The 21,900-nt window shown below is 44.9% G+C and overlaps 1 protein-coding gene across 6 annotated transcripts in view; it reads left to right on the forward strand.

Annotated features, from left to right (window-relative positions):
• Positions 1–21,900, forward strand: part of LOC128696247 (bestrophin-2-like) — a 58,984-nt gene that overhangs the window by 12,396 nt on the left and 24,688 nt on the right. For 4 of the 6 annotated variants that reach the window (XM_053787379.2, XM_053787381.2, XM_053787382.2 and 1 more), the window contains one exon: positions 1,029–1,451. The exons of 1 other annotated variant lie outside the window; for it this stretch is intronic. In XM_053787379.2, the coding sequence (XP_053643354.2) occupies positions 1,029–1,187 (159 nt within the window). In that variant the 3' untranslated portion in view covers positions 1,188–1,451. Of the gene's footprint in view, positions 1–1,028; positions 1,452–21,900 lie in introns of those variants that run through there. One more of the 6 variants, XM_053787380.2, reaches the window with a different exon arrangement.

The raw sequence follows: 21,900 nt of genomic DNA on the forward strand, positions 1-21,900 counted from the left end.
GCCCTTCCGCCTTAGTTGGTGTTTATAATAACCGGGGTGCCTGTAGGGACCTGCGTGAGCTTTAAGAGTGGGAGTTTTGATATTAATTAATGGCTGGGTTAACTAATGGTGACTATTTTAACTTAATATTAATTTGTGTTGAGCATTTATTAATGCTAACTAGTATTAATTTTCTCATGTTTTTTGTATATACTTTTTGATCGCCATAACGATGAGTGACCTGCGTGGACAACCTTGTCAATATTACTACTGTTACTGCTGCTAGACTTAAACTAGTCTTCTTACAAGCCTATTAAGTTTTAGTCCCTTTAAATGGTTAATGAGATGTGGGCTTCAGACTGGTGCTACATACTGAAGAGTCTGAAATGTATATAATATTGAATGACTCCTTGTTAATGTTTTTGAAGGCCATTGTTAATGTTAGCTAACTGTGTAAATTCTGCCATGTCTGCTTGGTTATGTGCTCCTCCGACGATGTGATAATTACTGTACTCACTCGAAAGCTATTACTACTACTAATACTATAATTTGTTAGCGGAGAGTTAGTTACCCCAACAGGCACGTGTTAACAGGCCTGGGTCTTTAAATTATTATTATTCCCTTATTATAAACTGGACATTTTCTTAGCCCCCAGATTCCACGCTGCACGTTTCCGAGAATGTGTCGTTCCTTCGACTATTGTTGCCCGTCCAGTGTTATGACACGCTGTATTAAAACCTAACATATAAGTTTTACAGCCGCCCGACAGCTGGGTCAAAAACCTTAGCACTTTTTCTTCCCCTCGGGACCCTCTAACCACCTTATTCTTAACCTCTCCCATTTCCACAATCACTCCAAAGGTTTTTTTTTCCTGTGTTTAATACCTGTGAGCAGTTCTTTCTTAACTTTGCCCTGTGTTATTCTTGTGACAGCAGTTGTGTAAACAGCCCTATTTTTAGTTTTAATAATTCTGTCGATGTTTTTTCTTTCTTTCGATGGCTTCTTGGTGGCGTCGTGGTCTCCCGGTGGTGTCTGCCCTCGCCCAGCAGTCAGCATTCGTGATCTGTCACACGCGCTACGGCCAGTATTCCGCCGAGGCGCAGTGGAAGAGCAGAGAGGGCCGCCTGCACATCATTGACCTGGGTGTCCTCCCTGGCATGCTCGGGGAAGTACTCACTCCAGACACTGTGCTCGGAGCCTCAACTTAGACCTACACCGGGATCACAGGTCTCCTATCCATTCTCATCCTTTCGTTCCTTTCTCGTTTTTCTTTAATTTCATACATACGTATTATTTTATGCCCTCTTCATTCTTCCCTCTCGATCTTAATCCTAATTCTTTTCTCTCCGTTCTTCTTTCGTCTCCTTTCTCAGGATGAGTTACACCATTATCAAGTCTTGGAAACATGGTTCCTTGCTTCTTATCTCTTGTAAAACAGTTTTCACGGCTAATTAATAAAAATGTTAATTGCACCTTATTGATTCCTTCAGTCATGTATTGCCTTTATCCAATAATGAGTAGGTGACATCTATTAATTGACGCCTTTGGAGCTCTTGAGCTTACCTCGTGGCGGGGGGTCATTGCCCCCTCGACTCAGGGTATTTAATCATCAGGACAGGATCTAGGCCCTAGATTCTAGTGTGTTTTAATCCCTACTAGAACTAGAATCCCTACTGTTTTATGAACGCCAGCAGTATGATGCCACGTTTTGTATGGTAGTTTATATTACTGGAACAACCGCAGTTTGACTACCTTGTTTTATATGGTAGTTCGAAACTATTGTATTTTGTTCACACAAGTGTTCACGTATTTATTTTCACTTTGATTCTGGTGTATAAAATAGTTGTGGTCGCTGCGTCACAGATGGCGCTGAGTAGCGGCAGTGTGTCTAGCAACTTCCTGAACCTGAAGGAGTCTCCCTCGTCAGCTATTAGAGAAAAAATTTTATACCTGTGTGTACGTGTATGTGTGTACGTGTATGTGTGTACGTGTATGTGTGTACGTGTATGTGTGTACGTGTATGTGTGTACGTGTATGTGTGTACGTGTATGTGTGTACGTGTATGTGTGTACGTGTATGTGTGTACGTGTATGTGTGTACGTGTATGTGTGTACGTGTATGTGTGTACGTGTATGTGTGTACGTGTGTGTGTGTACGTGTGTGTGTGTACGTGTATGTGTACGTGTATGTGTGTACGTGTATGTGTGTACGTGTATGTGTGTACGTGTATGTGTGTACGTGTGTGTGTATGTGTGTACGTGTATGTGTGTACGTGTGTGTGTGTGTACGTGTGTGTGTGTACGTGTATGTGTACGTGTATGTGTACGTGTGTGTACGTGTAAAAAAAAATCTGGAGCATTATAAATACATATTGCTCGATTTGGCTGGTAGAATTTTCTTGTGATTGAAAAACTAAATTCTTTTGTGCTGGAATTTATAATTTGAGGTGTCTGATGTTTCTAGCTGTTCTGGTGACTTCGTGAACCAAAACACAGGAAAATGGGAGTGGGTGTAGAATTGAAGGGTTAGCTTTAGACCCATAGGGGTCGTGCAGGGAGGAGGGGAAGGGGTTCGTAGATGGAGTGATGTAAGGAAACGACTGTAGACTGTACTGAGGCGGTATATTCGGGCACGTCTGCCTGCAGTTATCCTTCGTAGACTTCTGAGAAAGGGGCCTCCGCGGGGAGGCCTATGTGCGGGGGAGTTGTGCAACTTCAGGCTAGCAAGGAGCCTGCCTATAATGTTGTTAGAAAATATATGTCGTGCCGAAAAGGTAAAACTGTGCCAATTGGCGAGAACTCGTTGAAAATTAAATTCTAAAATTTTCTCTTGTACGTTTAAAGATGTATATTTTTCATTTGTTAATGTAAAAATTTTGTACCAAAAGAACCTTAGAAAACTTAACTAACCTTATTATAACAAGCGAAATTTAACGTAACCTAACCTAATCCAACTAAATATATTTTAGGTAAGTTTACAACAATTTAATAAACACAATGAAATATTTTTTTTCGTTAGGTTCAGAATGATTTTTGCGATATTATTGCATACACAAATTTTCGCTTGCATTATTCGGCAAGAAGAGCGTTGCTATTTAAGGCAAACTCTCAAGTTTTACCTATTACATAAAAAATACATTGTCAACAGTGTAATTCTTAAAAGAATTACAGTTGACAGGGAGGGAGAGTATTATAATCAAAATAAAGCTCTAAACCTTGGAGAGGTTATGGCATGACAGGGAGGGAGAGAGGGAAGGTAAGACAATGCGCCAGGAAGATCACTACATGGATGTATATAAATATGCAATCATCAGTTTCAGTACAGTCCACCCTCGAGCAACTGCCTGAGGTATGGAAGACGGCAAGCGTAGTTTCACTTTTTAAGAAAGGAGACAGGCAGATAGCAGTGAGCTACAGACCAGTGTCACTGACATGTATAATATATAAAGTTAGGGAGAAGATTATCAAACGAGTGGTGGAGCACCTAGAAAGGAACGGGCTTATACATGACTTCAGGTAAGGGGAAATCCTACATCACGAACCTACTGGAGTTCTGCGATAAAGTAACAGAAGTAAGACAGGAGATAGAGGGATGGGTAGACTGCATCTTCCTGGACTGTAAGAAGGCTTTAGATACAGTACCACACAAGACTAGTTGAAAAGCTAGAGGAGCAGGTAGAAACAGCAGGGAGAGGACTATAACGGATCAGGAAATACCTGACAGGAAGGAAACAACGTGTGTTGGTACGTGACGAGGTGTCGGTGGGTGCGTGTATCAAGTGAGGTTCTACGAGGGTCATTCCTAGGTCCAGTGCTGTTTCTAGTATGTAAATAACAGAAGTGATAGATACAGAAGTGTCATATTTGCAGACGATGTGAAACTCACGAGGAATACAAGTGGACGAAGATTAGGTAAACCTACAAGATCTGGACAGGCTGCAAACCTGGTCCGACAAATGGCTCCTGGAGCTTAACCTCAGCAAGTGGCTGATGCAACTTATGTGAAAGATGACACTTTAAATTTAGGCTGAGTAGGCTCACACTTACCATTTCACTTACCAAGGCAAAAACAAATTTAATTGTTGGATTTAGTTGGTTAACCGGATAATTCCTCTTCCGGTCGCCTTCAAACTATTGCCACTAACATCGTTAAGTTAGAGAAGTTCACGTAGTTACTGGGCTACAAAAGTGCCTTTTTATTGAAAAGTAATTCGCCACCATGCAATAGGTTAGGTAATGTTTGTCAGGAAACAGGACAAGTGTTTCCTGACGCGGGTCGTAGTCAGATGACCTGCCGTTGGAGCTTTTGATCTGACAGAGGCCTTCCACTGGCTTACCGGTCCACCCTTTTTAAAATTTATAGTCATAACCATTTGTGTATATACATTGCAATAAATGGAGAATGGTTTTTCTGTTAAGCTTGAAACCCTGATGTATTTAACATAAGAGGAAGATTTAGGTTAATTCTGAAATACATTGGTATTAATCTACCCATTTTATTGAAAAGGTAATATTTTTGTGATAATTTATGGATGTTTCTCGTGGTTTGCTAATCTTCACCGCTGATATTTAACTGTACCACACTAAACTATTTCTTTTGAGTCAATTGAGGTAGAGGGGGCTGGGGTTGTGGGATACTAGAATCTCCTGAGATCGCTCGGCGATTTAAACATTATTTTACTGTAATGTTCCTCGTGGGTTACTGATGAGGGTTGAAGGCCTTTCACATCATCCCAGCCACCACCCATCCCTCTTCTTCCCTTTCTTCCCCTACCCTTTCTTCCCCCTTATCCTCAGTCACCCCTAACAAGGTGGTGATCCAAATGTTTCCCAGTGTATATATACTGTATTGGGAATTAAGTTATTCTTGGCTGGTGGTGTACTGGTGATGTGCAGCCTTGATGACACTCGTGTAGTCGATAGGATTTAAACTAGGTAAACCAGCCAACGTCCCCCACATTGCGAAATAACTAGTACTTTGTCATTATAAAGCGTGAAACCCGCGTGGGTAATCCAGTGCTAGGAGAGAAGGCTCGACCCTCCGTGTCCTGTGTTTGGTTGTGTTGTGCGAGTGACGACCTATAGCTACCCAACACCACTCACCACACGACCCATCAGTACCCAACACCACTCACACGACCCATCAGTACCCAGCACCACTCACACGACCTATCAGTACCCAGCACCACTCACACGACCTATCAGTACCCAACACCACTCACACGACCCATCAGTACCCAACACCACTCACACGACCCATCAGTACCCAGCACCACTCACACGACCTATCAGTACCCAGCACCACTCACACGACCTATCAGTACCCAACACCACTCTCACGACCCATCAGTACCCAACACCACTCTCACGACCCATCAGTACCCAGCACCACTCACACGACCCATCAGTACCCAGCACCACTCACACGTACCCAACACCACTAACACGACCCATCAGTACCCAGCACCACTCACACGACCCATCAGTACCCAGCACCACTCACACGACCTATCAGTACCCAACACCACTCACACGACCCATCAGTACCCAACACCACTCACACGACCCATCAGTACCCAGCACCACTCACACGACCTATCAGTACCCAGCACCACTCACACGACCTATCAGTACCCAGCACCACTCACACGACCTATCAGTACCCAGCACCACTCACATGACCTATCAGTACCCAGCACCACTCGCACGACCTATCAGTACCCAGCACCACTCGCACGACCTATCAGTACCCAGCACCACTCACACGACCTATCAGTACCCAGCACCACTCACCACACGACCTGTCACTACCCAGCACCACTCACACGACCTATCAGTACCCAGCACCACTCACATGACCTATCAGTACCCAGCACCACTCACACGACCTATCAGTACCCAGCACCACTCACGCGACCTATCAGTACCCAGCACCACTCACCACCCAGCACCACTCACCACACGACCTGTCACCACCCCGCACCACTCGCCACACGACCTGTCACCACCCCGCACCACTCGCCACACGACCTGTCACCACCCAGCACCACTCACCACACGACCTGGCTATCACTACCCAGCACCACTCACCACACGACCTGGCTATCACTACCCAGCACCACTCACCACACGACCTGGCTATCACTACCCAGCATCACTCACCACACGACCTGGCTATCACTACCCAGCACCACTCACCACACGACCTGGCTATCACTACCCAGCACCACTCACCACACGACCTGGCTATCACTACCCAGCACCACTCACCACACGACCTGGCTATCACTACCCAGCACCACTCACCACACGACCTGGCTATCACTACCCAGCACCACTCGCCACACGACCTGGCTATCACTACCCAGCACCACTCACCACACGACCTGGCTATCACTACCCAGCACCACTCACCACACGACCTGGCTATCACTGCCCAGCACCACTCACCACACGACCTGGCTATCACTGCCCAGCACCACTCGCCACACGACCTGGCTATCACTGCCCAGCACCACTCGCCACACGACCTGGCTATCACTACCCAGCACCACTCACCACACGACCTGGCTATCACTACCCAGCACCACTCACCACACGACCTGGCTATCGCTACCCAGCACCACTCACCACACGACCTGGCTATCGCTACCCAGCACCACTCACCACACGACCTGGCTATCGCTACCCAGCACCACTCACCGCACGACCTGGCTATCGCTACCCAGCACCACTCACCACACGACCTGGCTATCACTACCCAGCACCACTCGGCAGGAGATGCAACATTTTTCCGATGAAAAGCAGGGGCGCCACGAGTACACCGAGAGACAACACATAAGTGTCCGGGGCCCAAGACTGTTCAATTGCCTCCCAGCATACATAAGGGAGATTACCAATAGATCCCTGGCTGTCTTCAAGAAGGCACTGGACAGGCACCTAAAGTTAGTACCTGACCAACCGGGCTGTGGTTCGTACGTCAGCTTGCGTGTGGCCAGCAGTAACAGCCTGGCTGATCAGACCCTGATCCACCATGAGCCCTGGTCTCAGACTGGGCCGCGGGGGCGTTGACCCCCGAAACCCTCTCCAGGTAACTGACCACACGACCTATCACTACCCAGCACTACCCAGCACCACTCAAACGACCTACCTATCACTACCCAGCACCACTCAAACGACCTATCACTATCCAGCACCACTCAAACGACCTACCTATCACTACCCAGCACCACTCTTGTCGCCTCACAAAACTAAGAAATTGGATTGTGAATCATGGTATATTTGATAGGAAATTGGATATAAACCACCAGCTCTCGCTCTCTTAGCGAGGTTATAAAGATGACTGATGATAATGTACCTTTGGTAGTGTTGGAGAGGTATTTTGCACCTTTGGTGGCGTTGGAGAGGCGTTTCGTACCTTTGGCGAAGTGCTTACACCTTTGGTGTGAGTGTTGGCACCATTTGGTTGTTGGAGAGGTTCTGGCACCTTTTGGTTGTTGGAGAGGTGGTGGTACCTGTGGAAAGGAGGGAAGGTACCACATGGGAAGCCCTTCAACGAATAACGAATAACAACGTATCTTACCAATGAAAATGAGATACCAAATATCTTCTGCAAATAAGTTTGCTGACAACCGGCAAAACCATTTTACATATAGATCTTGATGTGCTCTTGTTAAACCCCTTTTGGGGCCTCCTTCCTAGGCCTTTTGCGTATTCATTCTCCACAGGATGGATATAGGGCGCACGATCTTAAATTTAATGTTGCAACGAGTAGGTGGCTGGAGGAGACGACAGTGGAAATGTCAAGTTGAAGATCAATAGTGAACATTGTTGCAGACACCCTTTAGGGAGGGAGCTCTTGATGCACGGAATTGGAGCTACCCTCCCCTTCCTTGGATTAAACCTGATTGACACCCATCCCACAGGCGCTTTATGACCACTACGGGTTTAACCCTTCCCCATTAATATAACTGAGCAGAGATTAAGTAGCTTAATTTGGTGTGTGGGTGAGGAATTTACAGATCTTAGGATGAGATTGTTTGGTCATGTAGAAAGCATAGAGCAAAATAGAACGCGCTAGTTTGTTGATGTGGAACGTCCAAGAGGAGTTGGGGGGGAAGGGCTTGAGCACCCTGCAGGCACGTGAGTGATACTGAGTATAGTGAGTGTTCTCCGGTCTGAACCTACTAGTGGGAGAGTTTTAATGACTTTGAAGGGATTCGGACAAACCAGTTTGCTGAACTTGTCTTAGTGGAAGTCCATTTTCCAAGACTTCTCGACACACTTCGTGCATTACGGGAATCTCCAACAAACCCCTGAGTATCATGAATACGGAGCTTGATAAGAGAGAGGTGATGAGATTGACGTGGTGGTGGAACAAGTCCTGGATTGATATGGAGGAGGATGATAGGGCTCGTACAGTGTTCAGATCTGCCAGTCTGAGCTGGGAGATTCCAGTAAGACGATGAGGATATCGTCAAGTATTCCAGTAAGGGATCATCAGCTACCGCAGCTGCAAAGGTTTCGCTCCAGCGTAACAGGAGTTAAGAGTGTCAGTGGATGGGGGACACGAGTGTTGGGAAGGGAAGGGGGCTAATGTAGTGGTGGCGGTGGCTGTGTGACAGTCTGTGTTGGAGTTGATGTGGAGGTCGGGTCTTGGAAGTACCCCCGCGGGACACACATAACCTGATCACCCAGGCACAAGTCTACCCACATGGCTCCGCTGCCTCCAATTTACGGTTCATCTTTTTCGCCTAGCGGAGGCAAGGTGGCTCTAAACGCTGAGTGGGTTCTGTCTCTAATACTCCACTAACTCTCTCCAGTCCCATATGCCCGCTGCAAATGTTTCTAGCTGCTGCTGCTATATTACGAGAGGCTAGCTAGCAGGTGACTGGAAAGGAAGAAAATTATTAGCAACATGTACGTAGGTTTAGCAACGTTCAACGATGCAACAAAAAGATGTCTACAAAATAAGTTTTCCATAAAGCAGGAGCTGCGTTCAAGGGTATGCAAACTTTCCAGAAGCAGCCACAACTTTCCAGGAAGCAACAACTTTCCAGGAAGAAGCAGAAGCAGCAGAAGCTTTCAAGGGAGCGGCAGCAAGTTTCTAGGAAGTAGCAGCAGCAGTTTTCCAGGAAACTGCAACAGCCGGTTTCATGAAGCGGCTGTTTTAAGAAAAAAAAAGTGCAATGTAATGTTCGAAATAGACGAATGGAATAGCTAGGACGTTGCAGTCATTAAAAGTAATGAAAAATATCCTCGTTGGTTGACAGGAGGAAGAAAGTAGTTAATCACATACAAAATGATTGTAAAAGAATACGGCTTAACAGAGACGATTCCTGACCAAGATGAACCGGGAGAACAAAAGATCTCGCTAGAAACGGAAAATGAAGCGGCATTAAAAGGCTTCTAGACCGTTATTTACATGGAGAAGCTCTGAAGCTGTGAGGTCATGCAGAGCTTCGAGTATGGGAGGCCGTCAGGAAAAGAAAAGAAGTGACGGGAAGGGGAAAAGTTATCTAATCACATAGATCAAGAATCTAACAGCATCAAGGCCCCTTCCTCTAGAGCACCGGACCAGCAGCTAAGAAAAAAGTAACAAGTAATAAAATCATTGTAAACAGAAACGACAGAACGAATCCTGACGACCGGACACATTCAGCGGAGGTCTCTAAACAGCACTGAGGATAGGAAGCCTCTAATTAGTATAACCATCTACAAACATTTCCATAAAAAATATACATTGCTACAACGTAATAAATGTTCTAGAGATATTCCAGTTCCTTAAATTCTGTGTCTGCCAACTTCTTTTTTTAAACACTGGTTGAAGCCAATCATGAATGTAAATTACGGTTAAACTGAGTATTTAAAACTCAGAGGTTTTCAAAATATTCTGAGGGTTCCTTAGGGCTAGACAGGAAGTGTCAGGGTTATACGGGCCTTTGGCACTCAAGTCACCCCTTCCTTAAATATTATTACATTAAACCCTTGTGGGTCATTTAGAGCATGGGGTGATGGAGGCTCGATCCTCAGTCCTCTAATACAGAAAAATTATTCTGCCAGCCAGGTTTTTCCCAGTATTAAGATAAAGGAAAATAAAATAAGAGGTAAGTGGCTTAACACTTTGCGAGAGGTTTGTTGTCCTCAATGGCAGCCAACACGGGTCTGGGGAACATCATCCCTAACAGAGTTCCGTAAGACAAAAATTATGTTCTACAACGGAATAAGCACCAAGTATGAAAAAAAAGAGGAATAGATTAGATGCGTATTTCTGGATTGTAAGAAGGCATTTGGCATTGTTCCCTACACGATGCAGTTTCACACACACAAACAGCAGGCAGGAATACCGGTAAATATCTGCTGGATAAAGAAATATCAGAGCTGAAAACGGGAAAAGTTACGATCTAGGTGTTGGTGGTGTCTGGATGGATGAATGTGACAAGCGAGGTCTTGCAAGGTGCTGTATCGGGACCACCAGCATTCCTAATATACGTAAACGATGTCTTAATAAAAACTGAAGGAGAGGAAGGGTACAAGAGAACCTAGAGAGACATCAGTAATGGTTAGTCAAATGATTATTTACCTGCAAGCCCAATGTATGGAAATCTGGATAAGGAACATTGGACCAGACACTGAACACAGGTTGGGAGTTCAGATGCTTTAAACTTCAGGCCAGAAGGAATTAGGGAATAAACCTAGCCCCAGACACGTAACAAGGAGGCGCACGCAAGCCAAATAATCAAGGTAAGCCGAGGTCGTAAAGTACCTTAGTCCAACTGTGATCAAAAAGTATAGTTATAGGAATGGGTTGAAGCACATTCCGTTCGCGCACGCAAGATTAGGTATGGCAGGGCCTATGAGACAAAGAAAAAACTAAGGGCGACCGTTCGTGAATTAATTAATTGTAGGGCCGAAAACCGAGATAACCCCTGCAGCCTGGCCCGTGGTCGGGCTCCAGGAGTAGAAAAACTCGCGGAACTCATCAAAGGTAAAGGTATACAAACAGGAGAGTATAAATCCATCCAGATTTCAACAACTTCCTTACGTACTAACATCACCTGCACTACCAACCACTAGCTATTGCAAAACCAGTTACCACCACCAACTACTAGCACCACCAGTTACCACCTCCACCTACACTTGTCCACCAACCAGTCCAGGGAGAGACACGCACGGACAACGTTCACTGAATTTGTTTCGTGCCTTCTGACAACTCCTCGACTTAATTAACAAGTTGCCTCCCAGGTCGCATACCAAGCAAGCAAGCACGCCCGGCCAACAGTCACTCTTCCTGTCCTCCTGTCTGTCTTATGTCTGCTCTTCCTGCCCTCCTGTCTGCCCTTCCTACCCTCCTGTCTGTCCTGACTTCAACGTTGATGCAGCCTCCTTTAAAATTCATACAGCCGGCATAAGATTAACGGTTTCTTAGTGTTGAAACCTATCCGCTCTATGAAGAACCTCTTCTGCCGCTACTTCTACCGCTTATAACACATAATGACCCAGTCAGTGGTAGTTATTGGCCTTATTTTGGTTCGTGTAACAGCTGCTGGTTTACTGGTCATTCTCATTTATCTGAGTGAGAAAGAGAAGTGTTGTTCTTCAGTGTGATATAACTGACCAGTCCAGCCACCTGAAGTAACTATATCCACATCTCTACGGTGCTAATGTGACTAGGTGGAAGAGTAAATATGTAATGTCGTGCCGAATAGGTAAAACTTGTGACTTTGGCTTAAATAGCAACGCTCTTCTTGCCGAATAAGGCGAGCGAAAATTTTGGTATGCAATAATTTTGCAAGAATCATTCTCAACCTAACGAAAAAAATATATTTCATTGTGTTTTTTATTAAATTATTGTAAACCTGTCTAAAATTTATTTAGTTGGATTAGGCTAAATTGCGCACCCCCTGACGACCCTGCCTTGTTACCAGACCATTCTTGTATCTTCCTACTGCCCCTGTATCTTCTGCGGGTGACATTTTGTCCCACGCTCTGGATACAGAGGCTCGGCCTGACTCCTTTGACTCCTCTGTCCTTCGCATGTCTTTGACTATGCTTCTGGCTTCTCCCCATATGGTGCGACGGTTTTCGGATCACGTACCCACTTTAAAACGGACCACATCTAGTCCTGTATCTAAACGACTACGACCTTCTTCTGATGACACTATTTTGCCTGCCTATCACTTCCTTTAAATACTCATCATAATACACATTGGACGAAGTTTTTCACTCTACAACCGACATCTTCAGAATATCTTTCTGATCATAGTATCAGCAAGGCGCTCCTATGCCATGTTGGTCATAATAGTCAGTTTCATGCTCTCAAGAGTGGTGCACGCATTGTCACAGTACAGAATGCTTGCCAAGCTCACGATCTTTCTCTCCTTACAACCATAGATGGCATTCCTGTAACAATTGAAAAACTTCATTCTCTCAATTCTTGCAGTGGCACTGTCATTCTACTACATTACGTTGTTCAATGTAATTTCCAGACGTGTGGTGTCTGACGCGTTGTATATGCTGCCTGCCGGCAGGAGGAGATGCTACCCCTGCAATGTACCTCAGTTAACTTTTGACTGCCGTGAGCTTCCATCATCGTTTTATATTGTGGGACACCATTTACAAGTCTGACAGGTGACCCCTACACCACAACAGTGTACAAATTGCTGGTGGTTTGGCTATCCAGCAAAATATTGCAGGTCCATGGCTGAATGCCCAGTCTGTGGTGCCGATGACCATACCAATACATCTTGTGGCCTACCTGTGGCCTTAATTGTCATGAAGCTTATCCATCTTATTCTGTCGTTTTCAGGTTTACTTGAACAAATGTGACCATGACCATTGTCTCAAAGGGAGGGAAGGCTTTACTTACGCCATGGCAGTCTCGTCTACGCCTCCAGGGAAGACTTCCCTGTATGCCTTATTCTTGCATTACTAAGAGACTCCCAACCTCTGGGGTCCCAATTCCTGAGGTCTCCCCTGCAATCGCACCTTTCATAGTCACCTCTGTATCTAACTCCTTTGGAGTCCTAGACTCCAAGGTCCCTACTTCGTCACCACCTACTGTTCTCCAGTCTTCATCTCACACCAAGCTTCTATGTCTACAAGACCTCGCATAACAGCTCCTCCCCCTCACCTCTCTACTTCTACAAAGTCGAACAAATCATCTAAGGACAAATATTTCATTTCTGGTCTCAGTACCTGGATCTTTACCTCTTACTCATTTTGTTGAGTGTGTGGAGGTCCATCCCCCCACCCCATTGTACAGAACCACCTTCTCCTGTCCCCTCCCAAGCTTCTTCTCAAGTTACCTCTAACCTCTCGTCCCCCTCCCCAAGTTGGTAAATTCCATCGTCGCCCTGATCTTTACTCACCTTCCTCCTTCTATCTCCAATATTGTCCCACATACAGCATCCACAGTGCCACCTCCTGATCCACCTCCTGTTACTCCTCTTCACTTTTCATCTGCACAACTACTTTCTTCGAAGCATTCCAATCCTTTGCTTGTACAGGTGCTGACTGTCGCCTCATTGCAGTTTTTCTCCAGCATGCAGTCAACTGTGTTTCCACTGCTCACAGGTTTAAATTTTCTAGTACTAAATCACACCAAATTACTTTCACTAGACGTTCTATCGTCCCTGATAATCCATTGTATCTGCATGGTTTGCAAATCCCAGAACGTGATACTGTTAGGTTTCTCGACCTTCTGTTTGACCATTGCTTATCCTGAAAACCTCACATTACCTCCTTGAAGGCAATGTGCCATAGTCGGCTGAACCTCCTTAAAATCCTCTCTCATCTTTCATGGGGGGCAGATCATAGAACTCTCCTTTGACTGCACTCTGCCCTAATTTTATCAAAACTAGATTATGGCAACCAGATATACTCAGCAGCCTCTCCTGTAACGTTCTAGCCTTGATACCATCCATCACCAAAGATTACGTTTATGCCTCGGTGCTTTTTGCTCTTCACCTGTTAAGAGTCTCTATGCAGAGGCGAATATTCCATCCTTGACCGATCGCCGTGATGCTCATTGCCTCCGCTGTTTTGTTTGCTCTCATGACCTCTGCAGTCCTTCCATATATAAGATGGTAATGGATTTGTTTACTCTATCCCTTTTCTCTTCATCTACATTCGCAGTTGTCTTCTCTTCAGTTGCCACCTGTCCGTTCATGTAGCATCTACCTTTTCCCTTGGGAAGTTCCGAGGGTTTATGTCTGTTCTTCCCCACTGCCATGTGCAAAAGCCCAAATACTTACTGTTGCTTCTTTCTTTTTTTCTTAATAGCTTCGTCTCATTCTATGCCATCACAGTGTACATCGATGGTTCAAAGTCTTCTGATGTGTCTGACTTGCAACAGTGTTTCCAGACAGCATCTTACGAGGGCACTTATCAGCCTCGGCTAGCATTTTTACAGCTGAATTGTATGCAATTCTCGTAGCAATTATCTGTATTGTATCTATGCCTGTGTCGCCATTTGTGGTAGTTTGACTCCCTTAGTGCTTTGCAGGCTATACAAAAATTTGATTCGTCTCATCCCCTGATTCTTCATATCCAACTTTGGTTATGCCGTATCTCTTGCAAGCAGAAAGATAGTTTTTTTTTTCTGCTGGGTCCCCAGTCATGTTGATGTACAGGGCAATGAACAGGCAGACACTGCTATGTGGTCAGTTGTACATGACCTCCCAGTTTCATATAGAGGTATTCCATTCACGAACTATTTTTCTATGATTTCTACCCACCTTCGCAACCGTTGGCAACAACACTGGTCTGATCTACTACATAAATTGCATTCTATTAAACCAAGTCTATTAAACCGAGTATAGGTTACTGGCCGTCTTCTTGTCACCAGCGTCAAGGTTGGGAGACTACTCTCTCCCGCCTTAGCATTGGCCATACTCGTCTTACTCATGGAAATCTCATGGAGAGGTGCCCTGCTCCTCTCCGTGAGAATTGTCAGGTTCCATTATCGGTCAGTCACATTCTGTTAGACTGCCCACTTTATCAACGAGCACACAGAATTTACCTCCAACGTCGTCTTTGCCCCGCTTTTCTCTCTTTACCTTCCCTTCTCGTTGATGGACCCACCTTTCATCCGGACTCTCTCATTGACTTTTTGACAACAACTGACTTATTCCACAAATTCTGATAATACCTTCAGCCCTTTCTACCTCAATTTCTTGCTACCCTCTATCCCCGCACTATCCCCTGCCCCGCTGTTTTCTGTAACCTACTAATCATCCCTCCCCCCTTCTGCTGCCCCATACCCTCGCTTCCTTTCCTACCCTGCAGCACTGTATAGCCCTTGTGGCTTGGCGCTTCTTTTTTATTATAATAATATTAAACCAAGTACATGTATGGGTTTCTGGCTGTCGTCTTGTCATCACTGTCAAGGTTGGGAGACTACTCTCTCCCATCTTCACATCGGCCACACTCGTCTTACTCGCAGGTCTCATGGAGAGGCGCCCTGTTCCACTCTGAGAATTGTCAGGTTCCAGTTTTTCTTGGCCATATTCTGTTGGGCTGCCCACTCTATCAACGAGCACACAGAATTTACCTCTGATGTCATCACCATTCTAATACTCTTACTTTTTCCCTTCTTGCTGATGGACCCTTCTTTAACCTAGACACACTCATCAGCTTTTTGACAGCAACTGATTTACTGCACAAACTTTGATGATGCCTCTAGCACTCCTCACAGCCCCCTTCTACCTCTCCTTTTTGCTACCCCTCTATCCCTGCACTATCCACTGCCCCGCTGCACTCCATAACCTAATCATAATCCCTCCCCCTCTTACTACCCAATACCCCTACACCGTTTCCTGCTCTGCTCTGTTGTGCTGTATAACCCTTGTAGATTTAGCACTTCTTATTTATTATATTATTATTACCTGGATTTAAAGAAGGAATATTATTACCTTGAAATTTGTCACTACCTTAAAAGCCCTGCATATTACTTGATGAAAAACTATCATCAGCCCTAAGTGTACAACTAGTGTTCAGCGGAAGGAAATCATCTCGATTTAATTTCTCTGAGATTTGGACATAAACAGCCTTTTAACACTTCTAGAGCAGCATTTGAAGGTGCATCATTCCTGACTCTCTTGTGAAGACATTACTTCATAACGTTCATCTAAAATTTATTGAAATGGTATGCATGAGTTCACATTTTCCTCTTCCTTGTGCTGCTCCCATACCTTTTTAAGCAGGGCCATGACAGGAATCTAGAATATGTAAGTTTTTATCATTTTTGTTTCCTTGTTAATGGAGTGAGATTGTGAGGCAGACATCTCACCACTGATTGTAATAAAGTTGGTAGAATTACCGACAATATGTAAAGTAAAAGGATACAAGTGCAACTACTGTGACATTTTATTGTGGCAACGTTTCGCTCTCCAGGATCTTTATCAAGCTATTAGCTTGATAAAGCTCCTGGAGAGCGAAACGTTGCCACAATAAAATGTCACATTAGTTGCACTTGTGTCCTTTTACTTTACATCTCACCACTGTCTGCCATGTCCATTTCTCCATCATATTCCAAAATTTCTTCTAAAATTTCGACCAACTCCAGCTGTCGTCTCACCTTCATCCACTGGCATGGAAACACCTAATATACTTGAACAAAAAAAGATGTTTTCCTTATGAGCTCTGGAAACAGACATGCTTCCTGGAGGCTGTATGTGTCCGTAGTGCTTTGTCAGAGCCGAGAGTAACATCACATGGTTGGCAGTAAGAGAGCCTCACAAACGTATCACTCTCGCACTTTAATCTTGAATAAGTCTTCCTAACATTCTTCAAGGCTTTCTTGCGACGTGAAGCAGCTTTACATTCCTGCTGGATAATCTGAAATGAAGTCTTGTCATAGCTCTGCCACAATATAATACTGTAGCCTTTCATCAAGACTGTTGCTGCAGACTTGGATTCTCCTTTACTAAACTGATTAATTCTTCCTATCTTCCGAGAACGCTCTTAGGAAAAGGTTGAAAGGAACACAGCTTAGCTTTCTTAACTGCATTATCTTTCCCACTTGCTGATTGTCTTTCCTCTCCTACACAATCACCACCTTGTCTTCCAATGAAAATTTGAAAGCATCTTTAATGTTGGGTTTGGTGTTTTTAATATCAAAGTTCTTTTCACAAAAATGTTTTTCTCCTTGCAGAAACGATTTCTGCTCTTCAACTTCTTTTCTGTTAATCAAATTTGTTATCACTGACAGTTGTCTGACACAAAATTTGTGGAAACAATTTTGTATATGTGTGATCAGTAGAAAATCAAAGATTTGTATTCTTGCTGAGTGATATGTGCCTGCTGGACTTCCTTCTTTCTTTCATGATGTTTTCCAAGGTGTCTTCCAAAATTCATATCATCATTATCAAGGTCAGCATCAAAATTCTCATCATAATCTTTAAACTTTGTTCCAGCTGCTTTTTTGTAATTTTCTTCATAATGACCAGAGGCTGGAACTCTGGATCAAGAGCTTCTGGGAAAGAACCAGCAATCGTTGCCTGGTACTTATTACGAACAGAGGTGTAAAATAGCCTGCACACCTCGTTGTAATTGAATAAATAGTGGAGCAAGCAGAACTCAATAGCAGTAAACTTGGAGGTCTACCTGGAGGTCAAAAGTATAGGACTTGTATTTCCTTCAGCAAATAAACAAGGTAGTTTTTACAACACGTACACTACTTACAATATGTACAGTGATGTACTTTTATATAAATGTCTTCAATATTGAGTTCTGCCAACTTTGGGAAGCTGTGTTGAATGAGACTCTTACAGCTGCTGAGGTTTGTCAATGAAAGTGTGAAGGTACTATGGACTGGGAGGCAAATGAGAAATGTATAATTATAATTTATACATTTGTTATTTAAATGCATTTATTAAGATATTTGTAGAGTAGGAGAGAGAGAGAAGCAGCAGAAGATGGCAGGTAGGAAGAAACTCATATACCACAAGAATTTAGCCGTCGTTATGTTTTTACTTCGGATTATTCTGCCAATTATATGTTACTACATTCTCCGTCTTGTGTATATTTGTCACTTTTCCTGGTGTAAACTGACACCATTGAAGCAGTGGTGTTAGAGAAAAAATGTTTTATTAACCTAAGAAAGTAAAGTGACTTTGTTGCACTGGGATCTTGAGTCCTTCCCCAGGGTGCGACACAGCAGCTGTCCATTAACTCTTAGTTTCTAACGTTAACAGGTCCTGCTCTACTAACTAGTCAACTACTACATAAAATAGTTAAGGGGTTGGTGATTTCCCATGTTACGCATTCCTAACCCCTGGGTGTCCCGTAGCTCGGTAGCGCACTCAGCTCATACACTAAGGTCCGTGGTTCGATTCCTGGTACAGGTGGAAACAAATTTATCAGTAAAATATGCACCTGGGTGTTAGTCAACCGGTGTGGGTCGCATCCTGGGATAAAATTTACCTAATTTTCCCGAAATGCTCAGCATAACAAGTGGCTTTCTATATAGTAGTATGTCACTGATGCCAGTTATGGTGTGTATACCTTGTACATGTACTCGTTGAAGTAATGATTATTACTTTTTATTATTATAATTATTAAGTAGGACCGGAACGTTGTCATGTGTTTCTTTCTGTGTGCGGGTTATTTGTGTATGTTATGTACTTATAGAAACAGATTTATTATCATTATTAGTGTGTCGTGTTCGTTCTAGGTGTCGTGTTCGTTCTAGGTGTCGTGTTCGTTCTAGGTGGGGTGCATGCAGGGGGTGGGGGAGTGTTGGGGAGAGGAGTATCCTTGCTTTAGGAGTAGGTGAGAAGTTTGCTTATGGGTCAGACAGGGAGCGGTGGGGTCAGGAGGGGTACGGTTTTGTCGTGGGAGGGGAAATGTGTTTGTGTGGAAGACATGGGGTGTGCATGCGAGACGCGGGAGGTGGGGGGCGGGGAGGAGGAATCGCTGAACACTGACCCCTGTTACGGAACACTGACCCCTGTTACGGAACACTGACCCCTGTTACTGAACACTGACCCCTGTTACTGAACACTGACCCCTGTTACTGAACACTGACCCCTGTTACTGAACACTGACCCCTGTTACTGAACACTGACACCTGTTACTGAACACTGACCCCTGTTACTGAACACTGACCCCTGTTACGGAACACTGACCCCTGTTACGGAATACTGACCCCTGTTACTGAACATTGACACCTGTTACTGAACACTGACCCCTGTTACTGAACACTGACCCCTGTTACTGAACACTGACCCCTGTTACTGAACACTGACCCCTGTTACTGAACACTGACACCTGTTACTGAACACTGACACCTGTTACTGAACACTGACCCCTGTTACTGAACACTGACCCCTGTTACTGAACACTGACCCCTGTTACTGAACACTGACCCCTGTTACTGAACACTGACACCTGTTACTGAACACTGACCCCTGTTACTGAACACTGACCCCTGTTACTGAACACTGACCCCTGTTACGGAATACTGACCCCTGTTACTGAACACTGACACCTGTTACTGAACACTGACCCCTGTTACTGAACACTGACCCCTGTTACTGAACACTGACCCCTGTTACTGAACACTGACCCCTGTTACTGAACACTGACCCCTGTTACTGAACACTGACCCCTGTTACTGAACACTGACCCCTGTTACTGAACACTGACCCCTGTTACTGAACACTGACCCCTGTTACTGAACACTGACCCCTGTTACTGAACACTGACCCCTGTTACTGAACACTGACCCCTGTTACTGAACACTGACACCTGTTACTGAACACTGACCCCTGTTACTGAACACTGACACCTGTTACTGAACACTGACACCTGTTACTGAACACTGACCCCTGTTACTGAACACTGACCCCTGTTACTGAACACTGACCCCTGTTACTGAACACTGACCCCTGTTACTGAACACTGACCCCTGTTACTGAACACTGACACCTGTTACTGAACACTGACCCCTGTTACTGAACACTGACACCTGTTACTGAACACTGACCCCTGTTACTGAACACTGACCCCTGTTACGGAACACTGACCCCTGTTACTGAACACTGACCCCTGTTACTGAACACTGACCCCTGTTACGGAACACTGACCCCTGTTACGGAACACTGACCCCTGTTACTGAACACTGACCCCTGTTACGGAACACTGACCCCTGTTACGGAACACTGACACCTGTTACTGAACACTGACCCCTGTTACTGAACACTGACCCCTGTTACTGAACACTGACCCCTGTTACTGAACACTGACCCCTGTTACTGAACACTGACCCCTGTTACTGAACACTGACTGACCCCTGTTACTGAACACTGACCCCTGTTACTGAACACTGACCCCTGTTACTGAACACTGACCCCTGTTACTGAACACTGACACCTGTTACTGAACACTGACCCCTGTTACTGAACACTGACCCCTGTTACTGAACACTGACCCCTGTTACTGAACACTGACCCCTGTTACTGAACACTGACCCCTGTTACTGAACACTGACCCCTGTTACTGAACACTGACCCCTGTTACGGAACACTGACCCCTGTTACTGAACACTGACCCCTGTTACTGAACACTGACCCCTGTTACTGAACACTGACACCTGTTACTGAACACTGACACCTGTTACTGAACACTGACCCCTGTTACGGAACACTGACCCCTGTTACTGAACACTGACCCCTGTTACTGAACACTGACCCCTGTTACTGAACACTGACCTCTATTACTAACCAGTATTAGCTAGTAAATATTTCTCGGTAATTGCAAAGAATGAAAAATATTAACGAATATTAAAGAAATTATTTTTTGGTAATATTTGTTAGGCTAGTAGACAATTTTCTCTGGAATCATTCGTGGGAAGATGTGTGTTCCCTTAGTGACTATCAGACTGTCTGGGGCCTCTGGAAAAATGTCTGATTGATGCGAGTGGTTTCTGATGGGGTTGATTGGGCCGTGGGAAAAATTGCGAGTTTATGTGAGAGTAGAATTTGTGAGATTTGACTTGGCGAATATTGTGAGTTTGATAGAAGTAATTTTTGTAACAGTTGGGCTTTCTAAGGCTCGTTTTCAAAAATAAATTTTATTTATTTCTACAAGGATATGTACGAGGTATACAAGCCTAGATGACATCAATGACATACTATATTGAAAGCCGTTTCCTTTGGAGAGCATTTCTGGCAAATTAGGTCAGTTTTGTCCCAGGATGCGACCCACACCAGTTGACTAACATCCAGGTGCCTGTTTTACTGATGGGTGAATATGGACAGCAGGTGTCTTAAGGAAACACGTCCTAATATTTCCAGCCGTACCGGGGATCGACCCCCCGGACCTCAGTGTGAGCCGAGTGTCTTAGCAATCAAGCTACGGGAGTGTGTTGCTCGTTTAAATGTATATTGTTTGGGGGTAATGGATCATATGAGGATGGTAAAAGTTGAGAGACGAAACGTAATAATGTAGAGTCAAGATTCGCGCAAGACCCGCAAGTTACTCCTCCTGGGAGTTGACCACCTTGTGACGGGTCCTGGGAGTTTACCACCTTGTGACGCGTCCTGGGAGTTTACCACCTTGTGACGGGTCCTGGGAGTTTACCACCTTGCGACGGGTCCTGGGAGTTTACCACCTTGTGACGGGTCCTGGGAGTTTACCACCTTGTGACGGGTCCTGGGAGTTTACCACCTTGTGACGAGTCCTGGGAGTTGACCACCTTGTGACGGGTCCTGGGAGTTTACCACCTTGTGACGGGTCCTGGGAGTTTACCACCTTGTGACGCGTCCTGGGAGTTTACCACCTTGTGACGGGTCCTGGGAGTTTTCCACCTTGTGACGCGTCCTGGGAGTTGACCACCTTGTGACGGGTCCTGGGAGTTTACCACCTTGTGACGCGTCCTGGGAGTTGACCACCTTGTGACGGGTCCTGGGAGTTTTCC

The sequence above is a fragment of the Cherax quadricarinatus genome, chromosome 39 (assembly GCF_038502225.1).
Source record: "Cherax quadricarinatus isolate ZL_2023a chromosome 39, ASM3850222v1, whole genome shotgun sequence".
NCBI classification, from domain to species: Eukaryota; Metazoa; Arthropoda; class Malacostraca; order Decapoda; family Parastacidae; genus Cherax; species Cherax quadricarinatus.